Source organism: Callorhinchus milii, unplaced genomic scaffold (assembly GCF_018977255.1).
Source record: "Callorhinchus milii isolate IMCB2004 unplaced genomic scaffold, IMCB_Cmil_1.0 Scaffold2, whole genome shotgun sequence".
In the NCBI taxonomy this organism is placed as follows: Eukaryota; Metazoa; Chordata; class Chondrichthyes; order Chimaeriformes; family Callorhinchidae; genus Callorhinchus; species Callorhinchus milii.
In genome coordinates, this window is record NW_024704743.1 from 73541378 (window position 1) to 73559306 (window position 17929).

Here is a 17929-nt window from a genome sequence, read left to right on the forward strand (position 1 = left end):
CAATTGGGTGGTCACGGGGCATTAAAGTCTCATGTACTAACATAATTCTCATTTGTCATTTGAGTTTTTTTAAAAAAATGTTTCCACATATACATCTTTAATAAAGTAATGTTAGTATTCTTTCCTCAGTTTTTTCTTTACACTGTACCCATGAAGGCAATTATTCATGTTTAGGGACAGTCATTGCTCTTGCCAACTATAAAGTTTGGTAGAATATTCACTTGATGTGACATGGTGTCCTGTTTGCCTTTTGTTTTATTGCTACCTCACAAAGAATAATGTTTTGTTTACTAAAAGGACAGTCTTCTGCAAACTGAGAGTGGAAGGCCAGATTGTCAGCCGGATGTCTAAGGCTGTGAACCTGCCTTTCACTGTTCAGGAACACATTGGAAAAGTAGAGCGACTTTCCCCATGTGGCAGGGATTTCCAAGGTGACATGCTTGGCAATGGAATGTCACAATCGAGTTGGTCAGTGGCAGTCTTGGTAGTCAGGTTCCTGAGCCTGGTGGGTCTGCAATATTCCAGGGCACTGCTGATGACAGCACAACCAGCCTGGCTTATCAGCAGGACCTGGAGGGGTAGACCAGTTACTGGGACAGGGATTCTTCTCACCCAGCTCCTGTTTACCTTGCAAGCCAAATCCGTAACTGGTAGGGTAGTCCTAGCTGGACAAGCAATGGGAAGATTGCCAGACAGCGATGTCAATGGCAAACTATGCGGTTTCAACTGTTAAGACTCCAGCAGTAGCTCAACACACACTTTGCCAACACCCCCTCCCCCACCCCCAAGACTCTTGTCAACCTGTGCCTAATGATCCCCGGAATTAGGTAAGCAGTGTGCTCTTCCAGGAGAGTGAGCAGTCCTTTCCATATGCAGGTAATTTTAATGTGTAGATGGGATGCATAGAATTCTGCCTGGTTTGGATGGTCGTGGTGAGGGGTTTCTGTATGTGTCAGACACCTGGCTGATTTGCCCCCTCCCCCATAAAAATCAGTAGGGCATTTCCATGTGCAATTTGGAGATTTCTTTTTATAGAGAAAGTCTGGTTTAAATCTGGCTTTCATTATATCCATATTTACCACTGAAAATGAGGAAGTGGTCAAATTTGAGACGTTAATTTCATCTTTGATATATCCTGATTCTTTATTGTACACAGATCGCACAATGTGTTCCCATTAGATAATATTCTGGGTAATATAGCACACAGAATTATACTCATACTGATACTTTCTACAATAGAAGGATTAACCACAACTTCAATACTTGAATATTCAGCTGGAATTTTTTTTCTTAATATTTCTGTGTGAATAATTAAGAGTTTGATTAAACTGATGCTTTCAAAACGATTCATCTTTTTACCTCTTCATTGCCTGAGCACCTCAGCTTGGGGCCACTGAGGGAGAAACTGGTAGAGAACACAGGCAATCTGAACTAGCCAGCGAGCAGTAAGATGGGCTAGTTAAATTTTCTACATCACAAAAAGGGATAAATATTATAAATGATTTAAAATACTGAAATGGAATTAAAGAAGGTAATCCAATTGATGGTTTCAAATAGCGCTCATAAACTGAGAGAATGAATGACTTCATCTGAACCCTTTGATTGGATTAGTGCTTTGTAATTTCTTGCAATGTAGCTATTATACTCTATCTCATGCCTTAGATCTATAATGGGAACAGCAGCATTGGTTCAGGGGACTTTTGTCATTACCAAAAAGTGCCTGGTGAATATTATTTTGCCCAAATTTTTTCATGTGAGACAACACCATTTAAACAACCTTTGAGCGAACATGATCACCAATTTGCATGCAGCAATGTTTCAGGAGGTGAATTACAACACAGTGGGCAGTACAGATCAGCATGAGATGAGTGAGAGCATTGCCATCGTCTTCCTGTCCGCAGCTCAGACACGTCCATTCCCATTAACCAACGGTTGTTGTTTTCTCAGCAATTTCAAAACGGTATCACACAATTAAAGAATATAATTATTTCATTGTAAATGTCAATGAGCTAACCAACAACTTGTTATTTCCTACCTAGTTACAGGTTTAAACTGGGCCCATTAGATGAGACTAATGAGCATAAATTACAGGTTTCAGCTATTATTTAATGATAGGGAGCATACAGGGGAATATAATCAGATCATTTGTATTCTCAATTTTATTAATTACACAATGATGGAATTAATTTATTTTTGGTGTAAATATTAGTGGAAAGCCACACAATTTTGCAACCTATAGTATATATATATTTATTCCACAAAGATAAATACAAAGTTATTACAATTCACAGCAATTTTGCAGGCTGATTTTTAAAAATAATTGTATTGCTGCAAGCAAAGTGAGATTGACCTTCTTAAATGTTATTATGTTCTACCTCAGCTCATGAATTCCTGCATTAAATTTCCCCAATTCAATGAGAAATGCAAACATTTGCTGACGTGGATCACCACAGCGTGAAGATAAAATAAATGGATTTCATTTCTTTATTTGATTCAAAACAGCAACAATAAAAAGTAAAGCCAACTGGGGCAGGCTCTGTATGTAAGTGAAGGTTTGGGATTGCGATGCAGTTGTGCAAATAAGATTTCTTTGACAGTGGCCAGAAGGTTTCTTTTGAAACCAATCAACTGATGAGAGCTTCATGCTGTGGGCAAGATGAAGAGAGAATGAACTGAGCGCAACTAACTCACCTGTGAGCCATAACTGCTGTCAGCAGCCTGTCTCTTTAATCACACCAGTATTAAAACGTGGGCCCAGAAACAAAGGAAAGTGGCTGGAAAAGCACTGGGCAATAAGCTGCCTTTTTTAAATTGGGCCGTTTACACTGTAGATTTACAAAGTGGTTGTCTCACAGAAAGTGAAAACCAATTGTTGACCGAGCTAATAATAATCTTTGCATTTGATATTGTTTTTCACGTGCGCACATCTCAAGCATTTTGCAGGATATGTGTAGTGACTGTGTATTTTGTTGGCAAACTCTGATTTGAGTGTGATTTCACAAGATCAGTTTGGATGAAGGAGGCCTGTCGGCCCATCTGATCTCATCCCTCGAGAATACCCACCCTAATGACGTCCCATCACAGCATCAAGCTGCTTTTTAAATGAGTCAAGTGTCCTGACCTCAACTACCCTTCCTGGCGATCTGTCCCAGGCTTTATTTGGCCTCTGGGTAAAGACAAACTTCCTGATAACTGTCCTGAAATTGCCCTTTGCAAGTCTAAATCTATGTCCTCCGTTCCACTGTCTAGGTGCATCCTAAAGTAAAACTGAGAGATCACTGATTTGAGTATAATTTGGTTTAACAGGAAGGTAAACAGCCTGGGCTTGACACTGACTGCAGTGTAACTGCAACAAAGCATGGCTCTTCTTAAACTTTAAATGCTGGTGAATGGCAAATGTCCTGCTGGCTCTTCAGTGACATTGATATCATTGGTGACACTGATACAGATGTCACCACTATTTGGACAAGTGAAGCCTAGGTGTATAAACGTGCATAGACTGAGCTCCATTCTCACTGAGCACAAAGATGTGCTGGTAATAAAATCTGGCACTGGCAAACTGGGGGAGCTTTTTATAATTTCTGTCTTGTTAGATAGATGTAGACTGGGATCAGGAACACAATTTTTTAACATAACTTTTTGCAGATAATCACAGCGTTAAAAATATAAGATTAAGCAAAAGTTTGAAAAATTCTTAAACCCAGTCTCAATTTGGAAGCATTTTTCTGTTGTTCATAAAGACTTAATTTAAATGTTTTCAAAACAATTCTGAACTGTTTTAAATTTTAAGACAATGGTTTTAAGATTAAGAAGAGTTTTTCAAAACTCAGGAAATTGCTAATACCTTTCACATGCCTGGATCTGACTTTACAGCTGCTTCATGGTATTGTGCAGTTGAAATTACATTGCGTGATATTTAACAACTGTTTACAGCGTTTTACTTGTTTGAGCACTTAATGTTGTTCGAAAGTGCTAATTACAAACATTTAGTTTTGTTAATCAGTTCCTAGGATACACACGTCTTGTTCCGACAGTGTGAAGTGATTCATGGTGTAATTATTCATGCAGACTCAAGAATTATTTCAGGTACATTTCCCACTAACGGAAGACTGCCTAATCCCATTAAGAAGCAAGGAATGGTTACGAGTTAATGACCTAGTTTTATGCAAGGAAACATGGTACAGTTAAAATGCTGACAATTTCGAATTTGCCAAAAATATATTCATTTGAAAATGATCTTATCAAGGATAAGTGCGCTACAGAAAATGGATTGTAACACTTAAAAAAAAAGTTCAGCTCATGTTACATTTATCTTACAAGGAATGCTTGTACGACCACACATCTCTGATTTCCTCAGCATCATTGTTAGGTAAATAAGGGCACTGCTGCCTTCGGAGTTTCCAAGACACACTTGAAAAGGTGGTTTTCTCAGCACCTCCAGGGTTAGTAATACAGCCACCAGCCTCAGAGGCCTCGGCAACACACAGCAGTAGATAAAACTGAGCCCACTTTCCCTATCGGTAATGTGCACGGACCTAACCCCCCACCCAAACATCAAGGAAGATCTATGGCAAGAAATGAAAGCTACAAACTTATCTTTCAAACCTCCACCAGCCACACATGCAGTCTTGCCACCATTGCCGTGGAATCCACAACGTGAACCTTTTCCACAGAAAAGTTTTGCAGGGCTATGGGTTAAGAGTGGGGATGTGGGAGTAGTTGGATAGCTCTTTCAAAGAGCCGGCACAGGCACAGTGGGCCGAATGGCCTCCCTCTGTATTGTATGATTCTATATATAAAGAAAAGGCAGATCAGGTTATTACAGGGCTGTGCAGAACATAATTGGCTCTGAAATACAGACATCGATGAGGCAATGTCAGTACATGTTTCTGACTTGCAAGCCAGATTCTTCAGTTCAGCCATCCCCGAAGTATTACAATACTGACCAGGTCTCGCTGCCGACCCTGCTTTGGCAATAACAGCAGTGAAAGGTAAATGTCAGTGGCATGTTTGCGAGCATTTCGATCTTCATAGGAAAAGTCTTTATTTGAAGACCTTATATTCAAAGTGTGAAAAGGGAACTTTATTTTAAATGAGGTCAGGCTCACAGGTGTCGGGACCCATCTGCAAATGTTAGTGAGCTGCAGAGTTCAGCTCTGTGGACAATATCATGCACAGACTGTCATTATGGAAACAGCTGCAGCTGGCACTCAGCTCCCCCCTTTCTGCTGCCTCCTCAAAAGGATGAGACAACTTTTTATTTAAAAAAACTATTCCTTTAATATTTTTGATGGAAGAGCTCCCGCTGCCTTACAGAAATGTTCCTGTCAAAAAAAAAAATCACTGTTCCATTTCCTCCTCGTCACTGCTTTCCACAAAGTCATCCTGGATATCCTCAGTGGGAGGCTGCTCATCGTCTGAAGGCTCTGAGCCCTCAGCACCTCCCAGGTCTGCCAGGAGCTGCTCCGTGTGATCCAGCAGTGGGGAGTCATCACACTTGAGCTTTGTGTAAAGCTGCAAAACACAAGAGAATAGGTAAGGTTTAACACAACTCGTAATTCACTTTGCCAGACGATATGCTGTTCGGAAAGCACCACAAGCTGAATTGTCTCCTCTGGTGTTCAAAAAACAAATCTTCCTCAACTCCAGTAATGTGTCAGTTGTCAAACTGGCTCAGTTGGTAGCACTCTCTTCTTCAAGGCAGAAGGTTGTGGGTTTGAGCCCACATTAGGACTTTGAACTCAAATAGTCTGACGGTCCAGCGCAATCCCAGGGTGCCATCCTTTGGGTGAGCCATTAAACTAAGGTCCCATCTGCTTGTTCGGGTGGATGCTAAAGATCCCATGCCACTATTCCAAAAGAGAAGGGGGTTTCGCCCAGTGTCTTGTCCAACAATCTCCCAAAATAAAATTGGTCACTCACTTCAGGGGCATTAGTGGGACAATGCTGTGTGGAAAATGAGCAGCCATGTTTCACCTACAAAATACCGTCACAGTATATCCTTTATTATTATTACTAAGGCAAAAGTCTAACTATAAACCCTGCTGCAATTTCTCCCACAATTTTAATATATTGGGCAGAGAGCAGCAATCTTGTATAATTGGAGATTCGGATCCAATCCCTATAGTCTGGGCAGGTATTGATTTTTCATCAGCAAATCCGGGAAACCCACATGATTGGTGTCTTGAAGCTAGATGCCTGAATACTATTTAAACATCATTATTTTGAATCAAAGAAATTAGTGGCCATTCAGTCTAAAGTGTCTTCTAGTGCCAGCTCCCCCATTGATACTATCTACATTAATCCAACTCTGCTGCTCTTTACCATACCTCTTAATGATATTTTACCTCACTTGTTAATTCAAATCCTTTTGAACTGCTATTAGAGACTGAGCTTCACCAGCTATTTGCAGAAAGGTAACCCATATTCTGACAACCCTCTGCGTAAAAAATCTTTTAAACTCCCCCTTCTCATTTTCATTTTGCCCCTTATGATAATTCTCATTTTTTCTGTTTTAGTTATTGACTCGTCGATCAGTGGAAAGTCTCTCTAGTTGTTTTTTCCCGAAAAACTTTATTTTTATTTTACTTTCCTGATCTCTTGCAAAGGGTGATAGAATGATTCTATTTTTTCATGTGCACTGCACACAACAAATACTTAAAGGGTTAGGGTTTGGGTTGGGTTAGGATTAGGTTAGGGTTAGGTTGCACTGTAATTCTGAGCTTGCTTTAATAAGCACTGTGGACACTGGGAATTGGGCCATATTTTCTGAAACAGCAGTACAGTTGAAAAATATAGACAAATCAGGATTACAAATGTGCATGACCTGAAGACTGAGATCCCATTTATACTGCAATAGTATCCAAATATGATGGCCTACCCCTTAGCACGGTGGCAGGAAGGGTGGGGCAAACTGGCATTTTTAGGGATAACAACACCTTGCATTCATCTTCGTGTGGAGTAGGATCTTGGAGCATCTAACAATGACGGAGGCTGAAATGGACCCAAGGAGAGAGAGGAGGTCACTGTAGGCACGATCAAAGAGGAAGCTGTGATTTGAAGACACACAAGGAGGGGGCAAGACAGAGGGATTAGGGCAGTGAGTTCCAGATCTTAGGACGTTGTGGCTGAAATCAGGGCTGCTGATGGTGGAGCAAAAGGGACAAGGGATAATCCAGGTATAAATTCCAGGTAGGCCTTTAAAAATGTGTTTTATATTGCAAAGACTTGCCTAATGATTCACAAAGTTGTTATTGTTGTTTTGAACTAAAAAGAAAAAAATGAATAAGGCAAACTGAATATGACCTTACAAGAATGAACTTCTGATATCAAATAGCATTTCAAATCTGATAAACTGGATACTCGGTGAGGTTTAAAATGTGTTCTCGGTCAGGTCAAAAATTTGCAGGCTGCAATCTGGATGTGCAGAAGATGGTAAATATCGAATGGTGTCAGGAAATGGATGTGGGCCATTGTGATGAATGGAAGTGCCATTCCAACGCAATATTTTTCTGGGAGGGCCAGAGCTGTGCGTCTGCATGTCAGACATCTAGTCACTAGCAGTGTTTGATATTTCCCATACTTTGTAAATCCAAGTTGTGAATACCATATTTTCAACCACAATGCCATCCTATCAAATACATTTGTAATTTCCAACCGCAATGCTTTACAGCTTTGTTGTGATTTAAAACACCTGTACGTTATTCAGATACTTGCATTTCTGAAATTAGTTTCACAGAAAGCCATTACCCTTTATTTATTCTACGCACAAGCACGTCTCAAAGTGCTTTACATAGATGGAATAGGAGCCCGCGCAGAATGGGTTAGAGCGGGTTGGTGAGAGCTAGTACAACAGATGAAATCATCCTAGGCCAGATCACCCTGTTTTACAACAATTAAAGAAATAAAAGCAGGCCTGGGTGTTGCAGCACAACCTACAGAAACATCTCCATTCATTTTTACATTTTAATCTTCCAAAGCTTTGAAAGGTAAATACCAGCTCCCAAAAAATGAATAAAGACTTAGACTGGTAAACAGTGGGTTTGTTTCACAAGATCACAAGAAAGGTTTATATGAACAAGGTCCTTCATATATTTGATCTCATCCTTTTAGTATACCCACCTTATGGTTTTCCCATTAATGAGTCCAGAGTCCTGGCCTCAACTACCCTTCCTGGTAACCCGTTTCAGTCATTATTTATCTCTAGGCAAAGAAATACCCCCTGTCTGAAATTGCTCTTTGCAACCCTCAACTTGCATTATTTTGTTTGACTGTATCTTTCTGGGTTTCCTTTTTCAATCCTACTTAAAAATGTATATACCTTCATGAGGTGACCTCTGATCCTTCCAAACAATCCCAAATTTCCAAAATCATCCTGTACACAAAAAAGACTACAACAACAACAAAATTACACTTATAGAGCGCCTTTCACGTTGGGAGGACATCCCAAAGCGCTGGACTAAATTGTCCCAGCCTCAACACAGACTGTTCATATCATTCCCTTAAAAATGCTAGGAAAAGTGACTAAAATAACTCAAATGGTTCTTTGTTCAGAAGGACAAATAATAGTGACTTGAACATTCCTGAAACCATCCACTGAATTTAAATACAACAAGAAGAAGAAGATTACATTTGTATAGCACCCTTCACGTCGGGAAGATGTCCCAAGGCGCTGGACAGTGTACAGCATTTCAGGCCCACGTTGGGGCCAGGGAGGGAGAAGGGAGGGGAAGGGGGGTGGCCGATGGCATGGTCAAAGAGAAGAGTTTTGAGGCAGGACTTGAAGGAGGCTAAGGAGGGGGTGAGGCGGAGTGATTGAGGGATGGAATTCCAGAGGTTGGGGGTAGAGCGGCTGATGGCTCTCCCGCCAATGGTGGGGCGGGTGGATTGGGGGACGTGGAGCAGGCCAGAGCCGGCTGAGCGGAGGGAGCAGGCGGGTTGTTACAACAAGACAACAACAAGATTCCATTTATAAAGCGCCTTTCACGTCAGGAGGACGTCCCAAGGCGCTGTACAGTTGGGTCATGACCCGAGCAGGGGGGAAATGGTCAGGGTGAGGGGAGGGAAGGGAGGGAGCGAGGAGGGGGAAGAGAGTCGAGAGGGGAGCTGAAGGCACGGTCAAAGAGAAAGGTTTTGAGACCGGCCTTGAAGGAGGAAAGGGAGGAAGCAAGGCGAAGGCACTGGGGGATGGAGTTCCAGAGCCTCGGGGCTGAGAGGCTGAAGGCCCGACCACCGATGGTAGGGCGGTTGGGGCGGGGGACGTGGAGCAGACCGGAGCCAGAGGAACGGAGGGTACGGGCAGGCAGGTAGGGGGATAGTAGGTTGGAGAGGTAGGAGGGAGTGAATGGCCTTGTAGGTGAGGATGAGAATCTTGAAATCAATCCTCTGGGGGATGGGGAGCCAGTGGAGGCGAGCGAGGGTGGGAGTGATGTGGTCCGAAGCCTGGTGCGGGACAGTACACGAGCTGCAGAGTTCTGAATGACCTGCAGCTTGTGGAGGGAGGTGGCGGGAAGGCCGGCGAGGAGAGAGTTCCCATAGTCCAGCCTTGAGGTGACAAAGGCGTGAACCAGGGTTTCAGCAGCGTGAGGGGTGAGGTAGTGCCGTAGTCTGGCGATGTTCCGGAGGTGATGGAAGGCGGTGCCAGTTGTGGTGCGGATGTGAGGGAGAAAGGACAGCTCAGGGTCGAACAAAACGCCGAGGTTCCTGACTGGCTTTGAGAGGTGGAGAGTGCAGCCTTGGATGCTGATGGTGTCAGCGCCTGAGGTGCGGAGGCGCTGACGTGAGCCAATCAGGAGGGCCTCGGTTTTTCGCACGTTGAGCTGAAGAAAGTTGTCTCTCGTCCAGGACTCGATGTCGGACAGGCAGGCTGTCAGGACATCGGTGGTCGTGGAGTTGAGAGTAGAGGAGGAAAGGTAGAGTTGGGTGTCATCCGCATACATGTGGAAGTTAACTCCATGTCTGCGGATGATGTCACCGAGGGGGAGCATATAGAGGGTGAAGAGGAGGGGACCGAGGACAGAGCCCTGAGGGACACCACATGAGACAGTACGGGGGGTGGAGGAGAAGCCATTCGTTGAGACAAAGTGAAGACGGTGAGAAAGGTACGACCTAAACCATTCAAGGACAGTGCCTTGAAGGTTGAGGTGGGAGGACAAGCGGTGGAGTAGGATAGCGTGGTCGACCGTATCGAATGCTGCCGATAGGTCGAGGAGGACGAGGAGACAGAGGGAGCCCTGGTCACAGATGGTCAGGATATCATTGGTGACCTTGACCAGGGCAGTTTCTGTGCTATGGGCAGCACGGAAACCTGACTGAAGGGGTTCAAAAAGAGAATGGGTGGAAAGGAAAGAGCGCAGTTGGGAGGCGACAACTCTTTCCAAGACCTTGGAGAGAAAGGGGAGGTTGGAGATGGGCCGGTAGCTTGATAGCTGCGACGCATCAAGGGAGGGTTTTTTCAGGGTGGGCGTGATGATGGCAGTTTTTAATGGAATGGGGACAGAGCCAGAGGAGAGGGACAGGTTGATGATGTCAGTGATATGTGGGGCAAGAAAGTGGAGCTGGGAGATAAGGAGTGGAGTGGGGATGGGGTCAAGGGAGCAGGTGGTTGGTTTTAGGGATAGGATGAGTTCAGTGACAGAGGGTGGGGAAACGGGTACGAAGGTGTGTAGGGGAGGATGGGTAGGAGTCGGAGTGTGGGAGGGAAGGGGTGGGTGGTGGGTGGAAGTTGGAGGGGAAGTGACCGCGGAGCGGATTCCCTTGATCTTGGATTCAAGGAAATCCAGCATCTCCTCGCAGTGAAGGTTGGAGGAGATGACCTGCGCGGGGTGGCGGGGGGACGGAGGAGTCGGGTTGTGGTGGAAAACAGTAGCCTGGGGTTGTTCTTCGCCTCCAGGATTATCCTGGAGTAGAAGGACGACTTGGCCGAGGCTAGAGTGGAGCGGTAAATTTTGAGGAGGTCCAGCCAGATTTGTCGGTGGACCGTTAGGCCAGATTTGACACAGGTGCGTTCAGCAGCCCGCACCTGGCTTTTCAGTGAGCGGAGGTGGGTGGTGTACCAGGGGGAGGAGCGGGAGTAGGAGACAGTGCGGGAAGTGATGGGGGCAAGAGTATCGAGTGTGGAGGAGAGGGTATTGTGGAGGAGGGAGAGAGGAGAAGAGGGGTCGGTGAGGGTTGAAGGCCAGAGGGAGAGGAGTTCAGAGGACTCCAAGGCATCGGTTAGGGATTGTGGGGGTAACTTCTTCCAAGGGCGGTAGAAGATGGTGGTGGGTCTGGTGGAGGTGGGGAGGGGGGTGGAGGTGGTGAAGGAGATGAAGTAGTGGTCAGAGATGGCCTTGTCGGTAATAGTGACATCCGAGACACTGAGGCCCCGGGTGATCACCAAATCGAGTGGGTGGCCGTGACTGTGACTGTGTTAGGGGGTTAGGAGGTCGCAGAGGTAGGGTGGGGCGAGGCCATGGAGGGCTTTGTATGTGAGGACCAGGATCTTGAACTGGATCTTCTAAAGGATAGGGAGCCAATGGAGTCGGGCAAGAATGGGGGAGATGGGGTCACAAAGTTTGGTGCGTGAGAGGACACGGGCTGCAGAGTTCTGGATTATCTGCAGCCTGTGGAGGGAGGAGTTGGGAAGGCTGACAAGCAGGGCGTTTGCATAGTCGAGCCTGGAGGTGATGAAGGCATGAACAAGAGTTTCAGTGGCCTGAGGGGTGAGGTAGTGGCGGAGTCGGGTGATGTTACGGAAGTGAGGGAAGGCAGAGCGGGTCATTGCTTGAATGTGAGGAAGAAAAGACAGTTGAGGGTCGAACAAGACGCCGAGGTTCCTGACTGGCTTGGTGAGTTGTAGTGTGCAACCATGGAGGTTGATGTTGCCAGAGCCTGAGGCGTAGAGGCGATGGCGCGAGCCAATCAGGAGAGCCTCAGTCTTGTTCACATTTAACTATAGGAAATACACTGGATTTTGCTTTTGAAGGAGGTTAATTGTGTTTTGTTTTTCTAGAAATATGGCTTGTCAGAAACTCCACAGGCTCCTAACCAATTTTCTCTCTCTTCAAATTTGACTGGCATCAGATCTGCTGAGTAAACATTACACAAGGGATGAAAGCTGCTCTCGTGCATTCCGACCTTCCAGGAACAATCAGCACTTTAAAAGAGCTAAACTCGTGTTCAGAAGTTTAATGATGCTCTGTTTGTCTACCAAAAGGAGCTGACACGTGTGACACTTTTGTATCCAGGTATCCTTCCAATCTCCTGCTACTCTTTAGGTGGTCTGAGATGGACAGGAATAGAAAATATTAGGCAAAAGAGCTGCACCAGACAACAGCCAGAGTTGATCTGACAATATAGCCAATTGGTTTTGAGTAAGATACTTAGCCCGCTGTAGAAAATTTTTGCACAATTCATTGTTATTTTCATTTCAAAATAATTCAGTCAGGGTACACTGAAGTCTTGTCTACAATCTCCACTGCAGTGTTCCCCCAGCCCAGTCTCCTTGGCTCTTAAGACTTACTGTTACTTATATTCCCTTGGCAGGAAAACAACTAAAGCTGCAAAAGTAACATGTTAATTTAAAATGAATTTTAACCTAGTCTTAATCTATAGCACGATTTTTGACTTCAAAGTCAGGTTCAACAACAACAACAACAACTTGGATTATATAGCGCCCTCCACGCCGGACGGCGTCTCTGAGCGCTTTACAGAAACGGATCCTGGGAGCGAGCCAGGGGGAGGGGGAGGAAGGCGACAAGTCGAAAAGAAAGGTCTTCAGCAGAGACCTGAAAATGGGAAGGGAGGGAGCGAGACGAAGGGAATGAGGGAATGAGGAAGGCAGTTCCAGAGCCTCGGGGCATAGTGGCTGAAGGCACGGCCGCCGAGGGTGGAGTGGAGGATTCGGGGGACGAGGAGGAGACCAGACCCAGAGGAACAAAGGCAACGGGCACTGTTTTGAGGAGAGAGGAGGTCAGAGAGGTAGAGGGGTGCAGAGGAGTGCAGGGACTTGAATACAAGGGTGAGGATCTTGAAATCGATCCTCTCTGGGATAGGCAGTCAGTGCAGTCTGGCAAGGACTGGGGTGATCGAGGAGCGGAGTTTGGTGTGGGTGAGAATGCGGGCGGCAGAGTTTTGAATGATTTGGATTTTATGGATGGTAGTGGATGGGAGACCAGCGAGGAGGGCGATAGAATAGTCCAGCAGAGAGGTGACAAAGGCATTGACTAGGGTTTCAGCGGCTTTTAGGGAGAGGTATTGGCAGAGACGGGCGATGCGTCGTTGGTGGTAGAAGGCGGTGCTGGTGAGGGACCGGATGTGGGGGAGGATGGATAATTGGGGGTCGAACCTGACGCCTAGGTTGCTTACGGGTTCAGAGAGTTTTAGGGGGAGGTCGGGTAGGTGGAGGAGGTGAGAGCCGTGAGAATTTAGACATTGACGAGAGCCAAAGAGTATGGCTTCTGTCTTGTCAACGTTCAGCTGCAGGAAGTTTACGCTCATCCAGCCCCTGAGATCTGGCAGGCTGACAGAACATCAGGGGACTGGGGGTTAAGAGAGGTGGAAAAATAGAGTTGGGTGTCATCTGCACACATGTGGAAATGTACCCCATGTCTACGGATGACATCCCCAAGAGGGAGCATGTAGATCAGAAAGGGGAGGGGGCCAAGGATGGATACTTGGGGTACCCCGCAGGTAACCAGGTGAGAGCGGGAGGAGAAGCCGTTTGTGCAGATGTACTGCTGGCGGTTTGTGAGGTAGGACTCGCACCAGGCGAGTGTGGTTTCACTGAGGTGGATGACGGAGGAAAGGCGGTGGAGGAGGATGGCATGATCAACTGTGTCGAACGCGGCGGAGAGGTCCAGGAGGACAAGGAGGCAGAGGGAGCCCTGGTCACAGATGAAGAATTGTAGAAAATTCTAAACATTCAGTCCATTTGGAACCCACTTTCTGCAATATATGAAAATGAATTTCCTCTGAAGTTACCTATTCTTACACCATGCCATGTCCTAACCTCACCAGACTGCAGTGCACAGTATGTTTCATGCAGTATGCCCTTTTCAACCTCACTACCAGATTTACATACAGCGTCAAAACAGGGAGTGTTATTATCTAGTTAAGGACCTCCCTCCCACCAACCATTTTTTCTTAAGAAAAAGGTGCAGGTAGATATCAACAAATATCTCCTCAAAGGTGTGGACATCTTGTTGCCTGCTTGTCAGTAAATTTACCAGCCCTACCCTTGTGCACTTAATGATGTTTTTCATGATGTCAGCTAACTGGTAGGATTGCTAAATACCCATAAATTGAGACAATCCTTGGTCACTATCACAGTTTGAAAATGTACCAAAATGGAAAATAACTACCCAACTCTCTCCTCATTCTCACAACTTCTGACTCTCCACAATATATTACTTTGGTTTATAACCTCACAATTCCTAGATTTTAATATCGTACTTAATGCGCTACAGACCAGAACCTAATATGAATTGCAGCGTTGAACATGACTTACATTAGGATTGGAAACTGGTCAATAATGGTGCTCTCAAACTCAATTACTGATCAGAGTTTTTTTTATAATAGCCCACAGTAGCAATGAGTTAGATGTCAGACTTATAGAAAGGCATAGAATGCAATCAGGCTCCAGTCTTCTCTCACATGCTTCATTCACAGGCTTCTGCTTGGCGGCATTTAATATCCAAGAAGGCAATCTTTGCCAAGGCTATGAAAATAAAACTTGACACATTGGCATTTAACACTCAGATAACTTTTATCCTCAGGATGCGCCATCACAAAACCTGTGATCAAGAATTGCTTCTCTTTGGGAACCTCTGTTATTTATATTATCAGGAGCTATTAACTATATGGGCTCTGGGTCATGAATGACTGAATGAATTCAACCTTCCTAGTTTGAGATTGGACAATAACATTACCCTGCTATCTTGAAAGTTTTTTGAGGTCATTGGCAGAAAGTCATTCAGACATTATTGTTAGTACAGGACTGTAATACAATATCTGAATCAACCTTGATGTCTCCATTGTTTTACAGCGTGGTGTTCATTTCCCAAAATGAACATTATGCTGTAAAACAATGAAGACATCAAGGTTGCAGTGCAAATTTATGCCAAAAGCCTGAGGTACCATTTAACTGCAATCTAAATTTAGGTCATAAATATCTTGCAGGTGGTGAGAAACGTGTTTCAAAACAACTCCCTCAGTGTTATTTTATCTAAATCTTTTTTTCCCGACCTACAAGGTTTCTCATTTTCTAGGATTGCAATAGGAAATCTTTCTGCATCAACGCCCTCACTGCATTTCATCTCCTCAAATATGTCATGTCCATCTGAACATTAAAAANTAAATATTAATGGAAGGGACCTCAATTTAACATCACATCAGAAGGATGGCACTTCCAACAATGCATTACACCCTCAGGACCCAAATGGAGCACAGCCTAGACTATGTGAGCTCAAAGTCCTGATATAGAGCTTAAACCCACAACCTTCTCACTCCAAGGAGAGTGCTACCAAATAAGCCAGGCTGATACCTGTAAAGCAATGAATTAGTTAACTGCTGACATACTCATGAAGCTGAATAATCCTCTGATTTACATTAAATCAATGACTTACAGGAATGATTCATAGGCCCAAACTTAGATTTTTTTATAATGCATTTCCCTAGGCTTTTAAAGACTAAAATGCATGCTGCAAACTACTTTATATTCTAAACTTTTGTATTTTATTTCTCCACATCAATAGGTAAATGTTGCAAGTGTTCATCAAATAGACCAGAACTCTGTAAAGCTGAGCTGATGTCAGCATCAAAAAGAAACACTTTTCTTAGTACTTTGGTTTGATTTCCTCCTCAAACCCCAGAAAAGCTAATCCTTCTCCATAAAGGCAAATATTTCAAACCCTCCTGCCAATTGTTCAGGTGCTGATGCATTTATGTGCTGTACAATTATCTACAAACAACACAGTTGAAACAAATGGAAAATATGTAAATGTATTCAATTTATTCACAGACTACTTTTTGACAGTGTTCAGCGTATTTCTTTATGAAAAAATCTGCCCTGAAGTAATCTTCATTCTCATCTAATTCCTTTCAGCAGGCAAGACTCAGCGAGATGCTTCAGAGAGCAAAAGAATAAAAAGCTATTTCCTTCTGAAGTCATACTGCTGTTGAAAGTAGCTCACTGACCTGAAGGTAATCCTTATCAACATATGTACAAGCAACTGTAATCCTAGGCTTTAAAAGCAAAAATACTGTATCAACTCCCGGAGCATGAATACTACGTCATAGAGGTGATTCCAGTTGTGTAATAATGTCCTCAGGAACTGAATTAGAGTGTTATAACAACAACAACAACAACAACAAAATTACATTTGTTTAGCGCCTTTCACGTCGGGAGGATGTTCCAAGTATTACGTGTACTAATTGCATTACTGTAAAGTGGCTTACCCCCATTCGCTGTCTCTCTCTTTGAAAAAATACCACTATTCACCGATCTTTATTAATAAATTATGATGAGAGGGGCTATATTCCGTACAGCAGAGAGGAGGTTAAGTGGTAATTTGATTGAATTATTTAAAATAATGAAAGTTAATGACATGTTTGACAGCACTTTTGATGACTGACACATGCTTGTCTGAAACCCATCATGATTCTTAAGAATATCCAAACCAGACTTAAGAGTTCAACATGTAGAGATTTCCGTGTGTCTGGAATGGAAGACATACTCTCTCCTGAAAGGACGCACCGTGCTTACCTAATTCTATAGTGTATTAAGCACAGGTTGGCAAGAGCCAAGGCCTGGGGACACCAGAGTTTGTATCGAGGTACTGCTGGTATGATTTTTTTGGCCTTTTTGAGGGGACAGGGGTGGTCGGCCAGATATCTGATAGTGGACGAATGACTCTTTCCTCTGGTGGAGGGATCCATTACAATGGGAAATAGGCTTAAAACCAGAATGATGAGGTCAGATTTCTTCTTACAGAAGGTTATGAAGATGTGAAGAAGCACTACCACAGAAAGCTTGTAAAGGCAGAATCAATAGAGATGATAATTAAGAGATAGATGGGTTGTAGAGGTATTAAAGGGTATGGTGAAATGGCATTCGATAGGGATTAAAAGATCTGACCAGATCTAATAAACTTGTGGCAAAAACAGAGAGAGCTGGGAAAACTCAGCAGGTCAGGCAGCATCTATGGCGAAAGAAAAGTGCTTTTCCTTTCTCCATAGATGCTGCCTGACCTGCTGAGTTTTCCCAGCTCTCTCTGTTTTTGTTTCAGATTTCCAGCATCTGCAGTATTTTGCGTTTTGTTAATAAACTGGTGGAACTGGCTCAATGGGCTGACTGGCCTCCACTTCCTAGTTTCCCATGACTCAATAATCTGTAATTCAGGAATGGTTAAAGATATGAAACAAATAACACTATTCCTACTTACATTTGTTATAGAGCTTTCTAGTTTGAAACACAGCAACAAGATTACATTTGTATAGCGCCTTTCACGTCGGGAGGACATCCCAAGGCACTGGACAGTGTACAGCATTTCAGTCCCGAGCTGGGTTCTGGAGGGGAGAAGGGAGGGGAGGGGAAGGGGGGTGGCCGATGGCATGGTCGAAGAGGAGGGTCTTGAGGCGGGACTTGAAGGAGGCTAAGGAAGGGGCGAGGCAGAGTGATTGGGAGATGGAATTCCAGAGGTTGGGGGCAGAGTGGCTGAAGGCTCTCCCGCCAATGGTGAGGCGGGTGGGTCGGGGGCTATGGAGCAGGCCAGAGCCAGTTGAGCGGAGGGAATGGGTGGGTTGTTAGGGGGGTTAGGAGGTCTCAGAGGTAGGGTTTTTATTGGGCAAGGAATTTTGGTACGGGAGAGGACACAGGCTGCAGAGTTCTGGATGATCTACAGCCTATGGAGGGAGGAGTTGGGGAGGTCGACAAGCAGGGAGTTTGCAT

General features: G+C 44.4%; 1 protein-coding gene across 2 annotated transcripts in view; it reads right to left on the minus strand.

Moving 5' to 3' along the window:
- Window positions 1-5254: 5254 nt before the first annotated feature.
- si:dkey-12j5.1 (probable assembly chaperone of rpl4) overlaps window positions 5255-17929 on the minus strand; it is a 181917-nt gene continuing 169242 nt past the window's right edge. For both annotated transcript variants that reach the window (XM_042332441.1, XM_042332442.1), the window contains one exon: window positions 5255-5514. In XM_042332441.1, the coding sequence (XP_042188375.1) occupies window positions 5328-5514 (187 nt within the window). In that variant the 3' untranslated portion in view covers window positions 5255-5327. The remainder of the gene's footprint in view (window positions 5515-17929) is intronic.